The sequence below is a fragment of the Varanus komodoensis genome, unplaced genomic scaffold, assembly GCF_004798865.1.
Source record: "Varanus komodoensis strain SLA01 unplaced genomic scaffold, ASM479886v1 scaffold9, whole genome shotgun sequence".
NCBI classification, from domain to species: domain Eukaryota; kingdom Metazoa; phylum Chordata; class Lepidosauria; order Squamata; family Varanidae; genus Varanus; species Varanus komodoensis.
Genome location: NW_025336598.1, coordinates 949,101 through 963,970, shown reverse-complemented (window position 1 = coordinate 963,970; position 14,870 = coordinate 949,101). Strand labels below are relative to the sequence as shown.

Sequence of the window (14,870 nt, the reverse complement as noted above, 5' to 3'; positions counted from 1 at the left end):
TTCCATAACTTAGGCGCCACCGCTGAGAAAGCCCTCCTCCGAGTAACTGCTGAGAAAGCTCCTCCTCCGAGTTTTTCATTGCTGCAATGGGAATATGCATAATGTACCTCTCTAGGGATTCCCAACAGTACCTTTGAGAGATTGCCAATGGTTCCTCCCCCTGCTTCTTTACTCTCAGATGACTCTTGCACTACAAATGACTTGCACTGACAGCTTGTTTGTGTCTGTAGCACAAAAAAGGTCAGTGTGTTCATCAATTTCTGAATGGCTGTTTCCCTTTTACTGACCCAAGCATAAATAATGATGGGCCATCTTACCCAAACAGATTCACTATTTGCTTAGGATGTAACAAAGCCACCTGTGTGATCTCAGATGAGAATTCTTTAACAAGAAATCTCATTTTGTATGTGAGCTTTTGTGCATGGAATCATAGAATCATACAATAGTAGAGTTGGAAGAGTCCATGAAGGCCATTGGGTCCAACCCTCTGCTGTTGTAGCACTCCAGTTTACACCATCCCACTCAGATGGCTGCCCGGTTTCTTTTTGAATGTGGGAATGCCCACCACCTCTCTAGGCAGCTGATTCCATTGTCTTATTGCTCTGACTGTGAGGAAGCTTTCCCTGATATCTAGCCTGAAGCTGGGTTGACACTGCTTAAATTGATTATTCTGTGTCCTACATTCTGGTATTAGCAAGAAGAGATCTTGACCTTCCTCTTTGTGACAGCCTTTGTGGTACTTATAGAGGGATATCATGTCCCCCCTCAGTCTTCTCTTCTCAAGGCTGAACATGCCCAGTTCTCTCAGTCTCTCCTCATAAAGCAGTATTTCCAAACCCTGGATCATTTTTGTTTCCCTCTGTTGGACCCTTTCTAACTTTTCTCAGCTTTTCTTAAACCTTAGTGGCCCAGAACTGGACACAGTATTCCAGTGAGGTCTGACTATAGTAATGTAGGGGAACTACTGCTTCTCGTGATTTGGAAGTAATGCTCCTGTTAATGCTTCCCAAAATAGCATTTGCCTTTTTGGCAGCTGCAATGAATTGTTGGCTCATACTTAGCCTATTGTCCACAATTACTCTGAGATCTTTTCCTCTTTCAGTTCTGTTGAGCCACATATTCCCCATCTTGTATCAATGCATTTGGTTTCTTTTTCTTAGGTGGAGGACTTGGCACTTGTTCTTACTGAATCTAATTCTGTTGCTTTCAAGTTTATCAAGATCGCCCAGGATCTTCATTCTGTCTTCTAGGGTATTTGCTATTCCAGCCAATTTTGTATTGTCTGCAAATTTGATTATTTTTTTCTTGTACTTCCTCATCTAAATCATTAATAAAGATGTTGAAGAACCCTGTGGCACCCCATGAGTTACCTCCATCCAATTTGAGAAGGTGTCATTGATGAGCACTCTTTGTGTCCTATTGAACAGCAAATTTAGGATCCACCTAAAAGTTTCTCCATCTAGTCCTCTTTTTGCTAATTTGCTTATCAGAATGTCATGTGGCACTATGTCCAAAGCTTTGCTACAGTCTAGGTAGATTATGAACACAGTGTTCTTTCTGTTCGTTTTGAAGGTTATCCAGTCAAAAATGAGTTGTTGTTGTTGTTGTTGTTGTTGATAAATCCATGTTGGCTTCTAGTTAGCATTGCATTTTCTTCAGGTTGCTTGCAGACCAATTTTTTAATAATTTGCTCCAGAATTTTTCCAGGGATTCATGTCAGGCTTACTGGTCTGTAGTTCCCAGATTCATCTATTTTCCCCTTTTTTGAAGATAGGGACAACATTAGCCTTTCTTTAGTCATCTAGCACTTCTCCTGGTTTCCAAGATTTATTGAAGATAATAGCCAGTGGTTCTGAGAGATCCTCCAGATGACTCTGGGATGGAGTTTGTTGGACCCTGGAGATTTGAACATGTTTATTGCATCTAGACATTCCTTGAGCATTTGTTTATCGATCTTGGGCTGCCATCTCTCACTTTCAGCTTGTACTTCCTCTTGGTTGTAGTTCTTTTGGGAGAAGACTGAGGCAAACTAGGAATTGAGTGCCTCTGTCTTTTACTTGTCTGTTATCACTCTGCCATCCACTTAAAGTAGCTGGACACCCTTCTCTTTCTCATGTTTTTTGTTATTTTGTTTTATTTGTTTTGTTTGTAGTTGTAGAGAATCTTCTTTTTCAAGATTTCCCACCCCTCTTGGACTACTTTTCCCTTAAGGGTGTGTTGCTATGGCACTTCGTTTATCATTTTTCTGAGTTCGTTAAAGTTGACTTTCTTGAAGTTCAAGATACATGTTTGGCTCACTTATCCTTGTCTTCTTTACAATTGAGAATTCAAGTATTGCATAGTCACTTTTCCCCAGAGTTCCCAAGGTGGTTATTTTGTCCACTAGGCCATCCCTGTTAGTTAGTATTAAATTGAGGATAGCTGAACCTCTTGTACTTTCCTCTACTTTCTGCTGGAGAAAGCTGTCGGGAATGTATGTCAGAAATCTCTTGGAGAGGCCATGCTTGGCAGAATTTTTCTCCCAGCATATGTCAGGGAAATTGACATATGATGATGATGATGATGATGATGACGACGACGACGACGACGACTATATCATTCTTCTTGGAAATGTTGGCAAGTTGCTTTTTGAAAGTTGTACCCTTGTCCTCTTTTTGACTGGATGGTCAGTAATAGATGCCAATGACTATGTTTTTCTTATTTTGTGCTCCTTTTAAATTAAGCCATATGCTTTTGATAGGGCTACTACGTTCCTTGTATTTCCGTGCAGATATATATGTCTCTTATGTATAGTACAACTCCACCTCCCTTTTTGTCCTTTCTATTTTTCTTGAACAGGCTGTATCCATCAGTTGTAGAGTTGCAGTCATGTGAGTCATCCCACCAAGTTTCAGTTATTCCTAATAAGATCTTAATTGCCCTAATGTACTATGATCTCAAGTTTGTGTTTTTTGTTTTCCATACTCTGGGCATTGGTGTAGAGACATCTAAGTTCATCCTCGCTGAGCCCTGGTTTTCATGTGCAGTATCAAACTGTATCTTTGGAACTATATTTTGGAAGTACATAATGGATTGTGATGGCCTGTGTCTCCTTGCTATTTAGTCATTTCCATATGACCTTTTAATGTAGTGTTTACACAGTATTGCCACTAGCTCTATTGAGGGGAAATATGTGGATCCATTCAACCTGTGTGGCTGTTTTTTCAAACTTATTTTGCTATTGGAAAGGGCTCAAATGTCATCCTTTCCCTGTGCAATTAAAGTGATGTCATCACATTTTTTTCTGAAAGGAAGTCACATGCACTGAAATGACATTGTTTGCATATAGTTTGCACATGCTCCAAAATGTGCAGTGTTTTCTGAAATAACACATTTGTAAGAGAGAGATCCATACTCTCTACAAAGGTGAGCATTATGAATGCACAAGTTTCAACCAAAAGATGACTAAGTATATAATTTGAAAGCATCACTGGTTCTAACCCTACTATTATTTTATGACAGTTAATTGTAAAAGCTGCAATCAAAGAAGAACAACAGAAAAGTGAGAAAGCAATAGCAGAAGCTGTGAAGCAAACAAGAGAAGAATTACTAGAATATATAAGTGAACAGAAAAGAGTAAGTACAACTTCTCACAGCAGTTACTCCAACAGACACCAGTTATAGAAATTGTTATGTTTAGGTCTGAAACAATTCAGAAGATGTATACTAAATTTTAAATTAACTTTGCTGAATAACCTAACAGCTGTATTCTGGAACATGCTACAAGATGTCAAGGTCCTGGAAAGAAAAGTAGGATGAACGAAACTTGTATATTTTCACAAATGTTTGTATTCTTCTGTCAGCCTAGCCAGCATAGCCAATGGTAAGGATGAAGGGAGTTGTTAGCCAAAACATCTGGGTGGACACAAGTTGCCCACTGCTGACTTAAAGTTGTACATACTAACATGTTTAATGCTAGTTCATGTCCAACAGAAATACACAAAGTGCACAGAAGCCATGTTTTAGAAATGTTGTACACAGGTTATTTAAACATAAAAGGGTGTTCTTTCTACTATTCTGTTAGTGAACCATTTTAGTTGGGTTCTTTATGCATATGAATGTAGAACTTGACTTTCATAGTCTGGGACTAGTGTACATTCAGCACTGGCTTCTTGTTAATTGCAGGAACTGTCCTCGGGAGCATGTGCTCCTTCCCTACAGGGTTTCAGGCCTTTTATTAAGGAAACCACAGGTAGTGCATTTGCTTCAGTTTGGCACTGACAACTTGCTTAAAGTCTGCTAAAGGAAGAGCAGAGAATTTGATTCCAGAAGACTTTTAGGAAGAAGTAAGGCAAGCTTCAGTTTGTTAATAGCAATCAGTGGAGAACCAGTGTGGCATCTACACCAGCCCTGCGAGTTGTAATAAAGAAAGAAAGAAAAGCATCTGTCATTAAGATATTAAAACCAGAATGCACCCGTCTCTCCATCTAGAGCTGCCGTGTCCCTCAAGGGCAGCAACATAATAGTGTTTCCATGCAGGATTCCCTTTTGCCTGCCTCAGAGTCACCCCAGTGGAACAGTTCTGGATAATGAATGGCAAACAACAATAAACAAATAGGTAAATAGCACCCTATCCCAAATAGTTATGTGGCAAATTGCAGGCTAGACTACAGGAATTGAGATTTGGTTGGAGGCAAGGCTCTAACCCATTTTGGTTCTGATTAAAAGCCCCACTCCACCCTACCCTACAATTAGACCACTGTCAGTAAAATATTATTAATTCTTAGTCTGGCTGCTGTACAAACCACTTAGAGAAAGTACTGTCATTGGGCAGTTTTATGGTCCACTGTCAGTAATTATGGTCCCTTGCTATTGGTGAGAGGGAAGGAGACTAGATCAAAGCACTAGATGTGTATTCTGTGGTACTAACAATCCGTCCCTAAATTGTTGAATTTACAATGTAGCTTTATTACACATGGCTTGGATCTCAAGCTAAATTAATGTAAGGTTGTTCAAGGAAGGAAGGATTCCCATCTCTTCCTACCACCTGCAGCCGTTGCCAGATTGCATTTGTGAGTGGAGAAGGTTTTCAGAATAATATGGCTTGGGGCATAGAGTGATCCTGCAAGGAGAAGGGTGGAGGTGGAAACTTTCCTTCTGTGAACTTGCTTGAGTTTACTTATTTTAGAATTTGAGCAAAATTTTAAAGCAGCAAAATTATTTCTTTAATATCTGTGTGTTGTTGGTATTAACGGAACCAGTTCCATCTTTTGTGGGCAAATGGCAAGCAGCTAAAAATAATTCTAAGGTATCCAAGCATGAGGATTTTTGGAAATGCCTACATTGGTTTACAAAGAGGATATTATTTTCAAGAGCTGTGATATAATGGAGAGCATTGAATATATGCAGTATAAAAACTGTGCTATTTGGCTTGGACAAAATATTTGTAAACGTTAGTGGTTTTGAAAATTCTTATGAAGGTATGGCAAATGGGCTGATATGGATACTATGAATAGAACATTACATTATTCTTAGTCAATATGTATTATAACTTATTATATAATGGATACCTGAGCACATTTCCCCCCACATTTCCATTCACACTCGTATAATAGCATGCAATACAATAAATATGTTCATAATTAAAAGATCAATTCCATGCATGAATGGCCAAGGAGGTGCTGATTTTCTTTTTTAAAAAGTTATGAATAACTAAAAGTACAACTGGATGCAAATCATACTGTGGAGCACTGAACAGGTGAGAACCTAAAAGCTGTCATGATTATAAAAGCTTTAATAAATAAAAGTCAGTGCCTGTTTTAATTTGTCTGGAGAGGGCATTCTATAGATGTAGCACCAGCTTAGAAAAGGTACCTAACTAGTTACCTAATTTCTGTGAATGGCCTTACAAAGAAGGACCTATCCCAATGATTCCAGAGGGCAAACAGGTTCATACCAGGAAGGCTGACCTTCACACATTCTGGTCTCAGGCTGCATAGTGCAAAACCAGGAGTTGGAATTTAGTCTAGAAATGAATCAGGAGACAAGAAGTACTGGTGAAATATGGTGAGCATGGCTGGCACTGGTTACTAACCTAAGGCACAATCCTAAGCATGTTTAGACAGGAGAAAAAGGCTACAGCACTTAGCATGTCCCAGCCAAAAGCAAGGCTTTTCCTGTCTGAACATGCATAGCATTGTGCCCTTGATGTATTTCTTAGCTGAAGTCTCAGAATGCTGTTAATAAGCAGCCATCTAAAGTGCATGGATGACTATGCTAAGTTCATTATTTTCCATGAGTAGCTGCAGCTGTGCACAGTAATGTGAGTGGGAAATTTTCCCAGTGCTTTATTTTTCCATGGAATTTTTTTCCATTTCATAAGTTCATTAGTAACAATGAATAGACGCCAATTGCAAATACAATTTTAGGCAAATTTGGCAGTTTCAAAATTGTAACTAATGTTTTTCAGATGGTTATCCCTACCAAAGGCATGAAAGAACGTGTGGGTATCCTTGAATTCTAAGTGAGTAGGGAAATGAAAACAAACCATTTATTAGAAATGGTTGTGTATGGTCTTGGTTTTTAGTAATTGTACAAGTTGTAACATCTGAAAAAGATGAATTGTTGTCAGCATACTGTGCAGCATTCTTTTGGCTACTAAGATTTAATAATATATTAACAGTCTACAGTTTTTGGGAGGGAGGGCTGTTCTTAAAGCTGAGCAGTGGCTTTAATGTTTTACAAGAATTTCAATGCAATACAATTACATTGGGCAGTATCCAAGTCAAGTTGATTTACAATGTACCGCATAAAGCATCTCTAGTACAATTTAATATTAATTATGTATTACATTTATATCCTGCCTTTCCTCCAAGGAGCCTAAAGCACTGTACATAGGTCCCACCTCTTGACCTCATCTTCACAGCAACCTTGTGAGGCAGATTAGGCTAAATCACCTAGTGAGCTTCGCAGCAGAATGTTTGCTACAATCAAACTCTTTCGAACAGAAATGTGCAGAAAGTCAGTGTTGCCTTATTACTTCTCTTTTGTATCTTCACCTGACAAAGAAGGAGGTTGAAGAGGAAATCCCTGAGGACATTGTAGATCTTTTCATTTGCATGCCTCAGCCCTGTAATCCCCACCTTGTTCAAGATCCGGTAGTACATGCTTCACATGTAGTTCACATGTAGTTGTCACAGCCTCACCAGGCCTGCCCCGCTTGTCACCTCAAGTTGTTGTGACCCAGTGAATGGCTACTGGGATGTACTAACATCATTCCAGTTTTCCTCTTCCTTTTTAAGCTCATTAAAAAATCCCTGCAAGTTTCCTCCACTCCAATCAGAATCTTCTTAAGTTCCTTTAAAAATAACTCCCTTGCTGGGACCCCAGTGGAACTCTTCTATTCTTTATTAGATATACCCTTAAGAATACCTGTTCCACATGCATTTGCTAGTGTCCTTAAAAATAGAATACAACTCTCAGGTGTAACAGTAAAGGTCCAACATCTTATGGTAAAATGTGCAGTAGAAAATAGGTGTGAGCTGAGAACTGTTTGTATCATGATTGTTCGCAGTTGTGTTTTGGGCCTAAGTTAGAATGACCTGCACGTGGGCCTAAGTTTAAGACTGATGCGGTGTGTTTCTCATGTGCAAAATGGATGTTGGTCTGAATGTTTTGATAAATGACAGGATAATTGAGGGAACAGAATTCTAAGCAAGCCAGAGCCTCACTGAAAGACTTTTGTGAAATGTGAGATGTGTTTGTGGGCTAGTGTATTTTTGAATCTGTGATATGGGGAGAGGATCAGGGCTCTGGGAGCAGGGTTTTAGAGGTACTGCAGGGACTGACAGGACACCTACAGAGAAGGGCCAGGTATCAGGGAGGATGGGAGGAAGGAGGAGGCTGGGAACTCCGAGGAAAGGAAGTGGTGGGAAGGAGTTGAGGTGCATGTACACTAATTTTAGGAGCTTGGGTAATAAGCAGGAAGAGCTTGAAGCTCTCCTGGGAATAGGAGGGTATGACCTGGTGGAAATCACAGAAACTTGGTGGGATGAAAGACAAGATTGGAATGCGAACATAGAGGGGTATCACCTTTTTAGAAAGGACAGGAAGGGAAACGGGTGGGGCCATGGCTTTATACGTCAGGGAAAGGATAGGATGCAGTGGGATAGAATGCAGCACAGATGGGGATTTGGCAGAGGCATTCTGGGTGAAACTTAGGAGTCTTGACAGGGAAAAGGACCTGAAAGTGGGGGTATGTTATCGCCCTCCAGGTCAACTTGAGACCCTGGGTGATGTCCTGACAGGCCAAATTCTAAGGATATCTCAGGGGAGAGACACAGTAATTATGGGAGATTTCAATCTCCCAGATATTGGTTGGGAGACTCACTCGGCGGTGACAGCCAGGTCACGTCACTTCCTGGAGGCTATAGAGGGAGAGTTTTTCACACACAGGGTCCAAGAGGCGACGGGGGGGAAACATCCTTGATTTGGTCTTGACCAACAGGGAGGAGCTGATAGATGAGGTACAGATTAGGGGAACTCTGGATGCAAGTGATCACTCCATCCTTTGCTTTGAGATCAGGGGACTGGGGACATGCAGCAGGTCAAGCACTAGAAGCTCTGACTTCAAGAGGGCCAACTTTGGCCAACTGAAGACCAGACTGGGGAAAATCTCCTGGGATAGTTTACTGAAAGGTAAGAGAATTGAGGAGGGGTGGATGGCACTCAAAAGGGAGGTCTTGGAGACGCAAGCCTTGACGATACCTCTAGTTAGTAAGGTGGAGGAGAGCACCGCCATGGATGCGAAAGGAGGTGGTTAGAGGGATTAGACGAAAGAGGAACCTCTGTAGGAAATGGGTACTGGGGCAAATAGACAAAAGGGTATACCAGGTGGAGGAGGCCCGTTGCAGGATTCTTCGCAAGGCTAAGACTGAATACAAGCTGAGACTTGCCAAGAATATCAAGAGCAACAAAAAGGGCTTCTTTCAGCATGTAAATAGGAAGAGGAAGGGGAGACACATAGTGGGACCACTAAATAAGGAGGAAGGAGATCCAGTGACTGATATGAGGGAACAGGCACAGATGCTAAATGACTATTTTGCCTCTGTGTTCTCCCCAAAGCTGGATGGAGGATAACCGCATAGGAGATTAGATGAGACCAGGGACTTAGGGGCACAGATTAGAGTCACCCCCCCTTGAAGTTGAGGGGCGCCTCAGGGCATTGGACATTACAAAGGAGCCAGGCCCTGACAGGTTACACCCGAGAGCTCTTAGAGAGTTGGCAGGGGTTCTCTCACACCTGCTGGCCTCCATTTTTAGAAACATAGAAAACAGAGAGAGTCAGAAGGGGCCTCCCGGGCCATCTAGTCTGAGCTCCGGCACCAGCCGGCTCCGCTCACAACATGCCCACCATGTGGACGTCCAGCCTATCCTTGAACACCCGCACCAATGGGGCCTCAGCCACCTCCTGGGGAAGCCCATTCCACACCCTCGGGATCCTGACTGTCAGGAAGTGCTTCCTGGCATATAAATGGAACCTTGGTTCCCTGAGCTTTGCTCCCTTGGAGCGCGTTCTGCCTTCCTCCACAGGGGAGAACAGGTCTCTACCCATCTCCATGTGACATCCTCTCACATACCTGTATGTCGCCAACATATCCCCTCTGAGTCTCCCCTTCTCCAAGCTGAAGAGACCCAGTTCCCTCAGTCTCGCCTCATACCCCATCCCCTCCAAACCAGGCACCAACTTTGTGGCCCTTCACTGCACTGACTCTAACCTGGCTATATCCTTTCTGTAATGAGGGGCCCAAAACTGAGCACAATACTCCAGTTGCAGGCGCACTGTATGTTGGCGACATACAGGTATGTGAGGGGATGTCACATGGAGATGGGTAGAGACCTGTTCTCCCCTGCAGAGGAAGGCAGGTCGCGCGCCAACTGAGCAAAGCTCAGGGAACCAAGGTTCCATTTATATGCCAGGAAGCACTTCCTGACAGTTAGGATCCCGAGGGTGTGGTATGGGCTTCCACGAGAAGTCTTTGAGGCCCCATCGGTAAGGGTGTGAAAAGGTAGGCTGGACATGCACACGGTGGGCATGTCATGAGTGGAGCCGGCTGGAGCCAGGGGTCAGACTAGATGGCCCGGGAGGTCCCTTCTGACTCGCTCTGTTTTTATGTTTCTATTCTTTGTCCTGTGTTTTATTTTGTTTTTGTATTGATGGTTCATATATTTTTGTTTTAGTATTATATCGGATCAGCAAGGTAAGTTGTTTCATAGCAGATTCCAGAACTGTGAACAGCTTTAGAAGTACAGGAAGTGAGGTGTAATGTATGGGCTCTACCTGATGTTACATTGTATGCTTCAGTTTACATGGATATGTATTTTGCATACATGTAAGCAAACCATGTACATCAGAATTTTTTGTGCACTGAACTCTGAGCATTTAAGAAAACCTGATATCTTAACGGCTGAAACAGGCAAGGACAGTAGGAAGGTTTTTGAACGTAATATTTGTGTATTTTTAAAAGCATTTTAAATAAATTAATATCACACATCAGAGGAATACCACTGTGGCTAGATGCAGGTAGAATTTCTAAGATACATACAAATTGTGTGTGTGTGTATAATCAAGGAAAAGAAAGGAGGAATGTGTCAGCCTGAAATATTTTAAACAAGTGAAGAAAAAATAATGTTCCTCTAGTTCCAAAATTGAAGAATCACTGTTAGTGGCTTCTTTGTATTGAGTAATGAGTGCAGGGCCTGCTTAAAATTTCAAGCCATGGCAATCTCAATTAGAAAAATAAAAGAATCAGCTGTTGTATGAAAGTAACTTGTACTTGCTTGATTTAATAAAGTATCAGAGAGATTGTACTCCTAAACAGAAATGAACTTGATTTTCTTCAACAGCATTAGCCTGAAGTGGGTCAGAAGGACAGATGGGTTTGGATTCAATCAAGTTCTAGACCTGTGGCTATCCATGAGTCTTGGTTAAGGCATGAATTTCCCATTCATGCCTTGGTTAAGGCATGCATTTCCCATTGGGCCAGGGCACAGCCACCTACCACCACTGGGAAGAGATGGCAGCAGGTCATCATCGTCAGGGACTCCCTGCTGAGGGACACTGAGGCAGCAGTGTGCCACCCTGACTTTGACACAAGGGAGGTCTGTTGCCTGCCGGGCACATGCATCCGGCATGTGAAGGATAGAGTGAAGCATCTTGTTCACTCTAGGGGTCACCAACCGCTTCTGGTGATCCTGTGGGGACAAATGACATAGCCAGGCAGGGTGTGGTCGGAATCACCAGGGACTTCAAGGCCTTGGGGAAAACACTCAGGGACCTTAAGGCCCAAGTGGCCTTCTCATCTATCTTACCAGTCCAGGGATTTCGGCCAGGCAGGGTGTGAGGAGACAGAGGGGCTCACCCCTTTTCCTGGAGCCGAAGATAACAGGGCAAGGCTGGGAATCTGTGTGGGGAGAGCAACTCACAAGACAACAACAGCCAGGAGATACGAGTGAGTGCACAGCTGTACGAGATTGTGGACGGAGGCAGGAACAGCTGGGTTGGGTGGAGTGGTGCAGGAAGAGAGCATATAAAGGAGGGACAGAGGAAGGAGACGGGAAGGAGGAAAGAGAGGGTGAGTGACTGAGAGAGACAGAAGAGAGGAAAGCCGAAACACACATGTGGTTGGAGGAGAGCTGGCACGGCGGTTGCTGGCAGGCGGGCCAGCGCAAACAGAGATTGGAGACTGGGGAGCATTCCTGCCGGGGCAACACTGTTCGCTGCCATAGCGACAGGAGGGAAGGGAGCCAGAGCAGGCCAGGTCAAGGCGCTATGAGAAACGAGCTGGTGAAAGTGTAAAGAGGCAATAAAGGCCCGATGAGTGCACCATCCTTCTTGTGTTGCTCTTCATGGAAAATCAAGGAAGAGCCAGCTTTAGCCAGCACCCCTCTTCTGACACAGTCTCAGCAGTGGAGAACGCGGGCAGGGCGGCATGGGGGGGCACAGGTCATCCACCCCCCCCCACCCCAGCTAACTCCTGTATGGCTTGGTGGATTGAGCAGCAAAGGCTCCAGGCCCAGTTGCAGCAATTAGCACAACAGACACAGCTTATGGAGCAAGTTTTCACCACCCAGCTCCAGAACCAAAGCTTCAGCAAGTGCTGGGAGGACTACAAAGCCCTCAAGTTGAGACCCTGGTGGGGCCTATGTGGATCTCTAAAATGACTGTAGAAAATGACCCTGAAGCCTTTTCAAATACCTTCGAAAGGGTTGTCCTGGCGGCCAAGTGGCCCAAAGACCAGTGGGCCCTCATCCTGATGCCTTGCCTCATGGGTCCTGCCCAAGAAGCCGTGAATACCCTTACCCCAGAAGCGGCAGGCCAATATGATTTAGTTAAGGCAGCCATTCTAGGGATTTTGAATGTCTCTGAAGAGACCTATCAGTGGCAGATGAGAGGGGTGGTATATGCGACTGGCACCTCGCTCAGGGCTTTGGGACAGAAGATTTGAGTCAATGGGCTGAGATGGATGAAACCCACAGTCCGCAGTGCTGAACAGGTGGCTGAGCTGGTCCTGCTGGAACAGTTTATAACCATCCTGCCCACCCCAGCCAGAAAATGGGTTAGGTGCCAGAGGCCTGAAACCCTAGAGGAGGCCATTGGTCTTATTGAAAACTTTGTAGCTGCTGAGGAGCCAGATATAGGTGACAGGCCGGGTCCACCCTGGCAGGAGGGTGAGAGACAGAGAGCACCTGGGGGCTGTGGCAACAGAGGCCCAGAGAGATCAAGAGCAGACGGACCAGCACCCACTGGAAGGGGCATGAGACACAAGGCAGTTGCCCAGCTGGTAGTGCATGCACCGCCCCTCCCCCCCCGCTGATTTCGCATTGACTTACAAATGGGAGGAGGGGCATTTCCAGTGGGACTGTCCGTTGATGGAGTGTGACTTCGTGGAAGCCTGGTGGTCTGCCCTGGTGAGTGCTGTCCCTCAGCAAGCTTGGCGGGTTCACACCAGGGTGGACGGGAAGGAGGTTGAGGCCTTGGTAGACACCGGCTGTGGTCACACCCTGGTTAGGCAAGCCCGGGGCAGCCCCTTGGCGGAAATACTGCAGGTGAAATGTATACATGGGGATGTTATGCCTTATGCCACTTGATGGGCTAAGGTGGAGGTAAAGGGGAAGGTATACCTATGCAAGGTGGGGGTTGTCCCCAGTTTAGCTTATGAAGTGACAATTGGATGTGATTGGCCCTATTTTGAAGAGCTGGTGAGGGAGGTGAGCTTGGAGGTTGCCTTTGCAGGGGAGGAGGAAGACGTAAGCCTTACAGCCCTGCGTACCTCCCGCAAGCAGCTGGTCTTCCTCCAGCAAAATGATGCCTCTCTTGTCCATGCCCTGAGACAAGCCCAGGACCCCTCAGGAGCAAGAGAGGGTATAAGGAGTGGTTTCCACTTTGAGATTGCAGGGAGACTTCTGTATAAGGTTGTACCTGCACGAGAAGGACATGGTGAACAGCAATAGTTGGTGATTCCTGAACCCCTGAGGCTAGCCGTTTTATGACTGGCCCATGACCTGCCTACTGCTGGCTACCTGGCGGTGGAGTAAACCACCGACAGGCTTGTCCGGAGGTTCTACTGGCCAGGGGTATATGCTCAGGCCAACCAGTACTGTTTGTCCTGTCTGGAATGCCAGAAGACTCAGAGGAAGGCGGCCCCTGCAGGGCCCTTGATACCAATGCCAATTATAGGGGAGCCCTTCGAAAGGATTGGGGTGGATCTGGTAGGGCCCTTGGAGAGGTCAGCATGGGACACCAATATATACTGGTGGTAATTGACTATGCGACCCAATACCCTGAGGCCATGCCCCTAAGAAGTACTTCAGCTTGGGTTATCGCCCAAGAGCTGTTGGGGTTTTTTGCCCGGGTGGGCTTCTCCAAGGAAATTTTGACAGATCAGGCCACTAATTTCATGAGTCAGGTGATGAGGCAGATGTGGGACCTGTTGAGGATAAGGCCCCTACACACCACGGTCTATCATCCACAGACCAATGGTCTAGTGGAATGCTTCAATCAGACCCTTAAGCAGATGCTTAGAAGGTTTGTGGTGACCTATCTGCGACAATGGCATGTTTTGTTGGGCCCCTTGATGTTCACGATACAGGAGGTGCCTCAAGCTTCATTAGGGTTTTCACCATTTGAGCTGCTATATAGGCAATACTCCTGGGGAATTCTAGACCTGGTCAAGGAGCATTGGGAGGTGTCGACCCCAGAGCCCACCTCCACCCTCCAGTATGTGCTGGATATGAGAAAACACCTTGCCGACCTAGCTCAACAGGCCCAAGGAGAGCAGCAGTACTATTATGATTGGCGCATCCAACCCCGGACATTTCAACCAGGCCAGCGCGTTCTCCTGCTCCTGCCCTCGGGAGGGGGCAAGTTGTTTGCACAGTGGCAAGGGACTTATGAGGTAGTTAGGAGGGTGGGGTCGGTGGACTATGAGATACGTCTCACTGATAGGCTGTGCTCAAACCAGATTTACCATGTAAATCTACTCAAGGCCTGGAGAGAAAGAGAGAGTACCAGTCATCAGGCAGATTGCACTGCTGGGGTCCCCAAGACTCCATCCTTAAGCCCTGGGAGGTTATCTCTGGATCCCCAACTAACACCTGCTCAAGTAGCACAAGTCCAGACCTTGGAGGCAGAATTTGAGAAGGCATTCTCTGACTGACCTGGGAACACAACAGTCGTAGCTCACCATATACAAACAGTCCCAGGGGCCATTGTCAGGGTACCAACTCGTCCCTACCCACCACAACTGAAGCCAGTGATAGTAGAGGAGGTAAGACGGATGCTCCAGTTAGGGGTCATTGAGGAATCGGTGAGCGCTTGGAGAAGTCAGCCA

The 14,870-nt window shown here is 45.0% G+C and overlaps 1 protein-coding gene across 1 annotated transcript in view; it reads left to right on the top strand.

Annotated features, from left to right (window-relative positions):
* CCDC91 (coiled-coil domain containing 91) overlaps positions 1–14,870 on the top strand; it is a 273,160-nt gene that overhangs the window by 218,635 nt on the left and 39,655 nt on the right. The window contains 1 exon segment of the mRNA XM_044417603.1: positions 3,502–3,615. Within this exon segment, the coding sequence (XP_044273538.1) occupies positions 3,502–3,615 (114 nt within the window).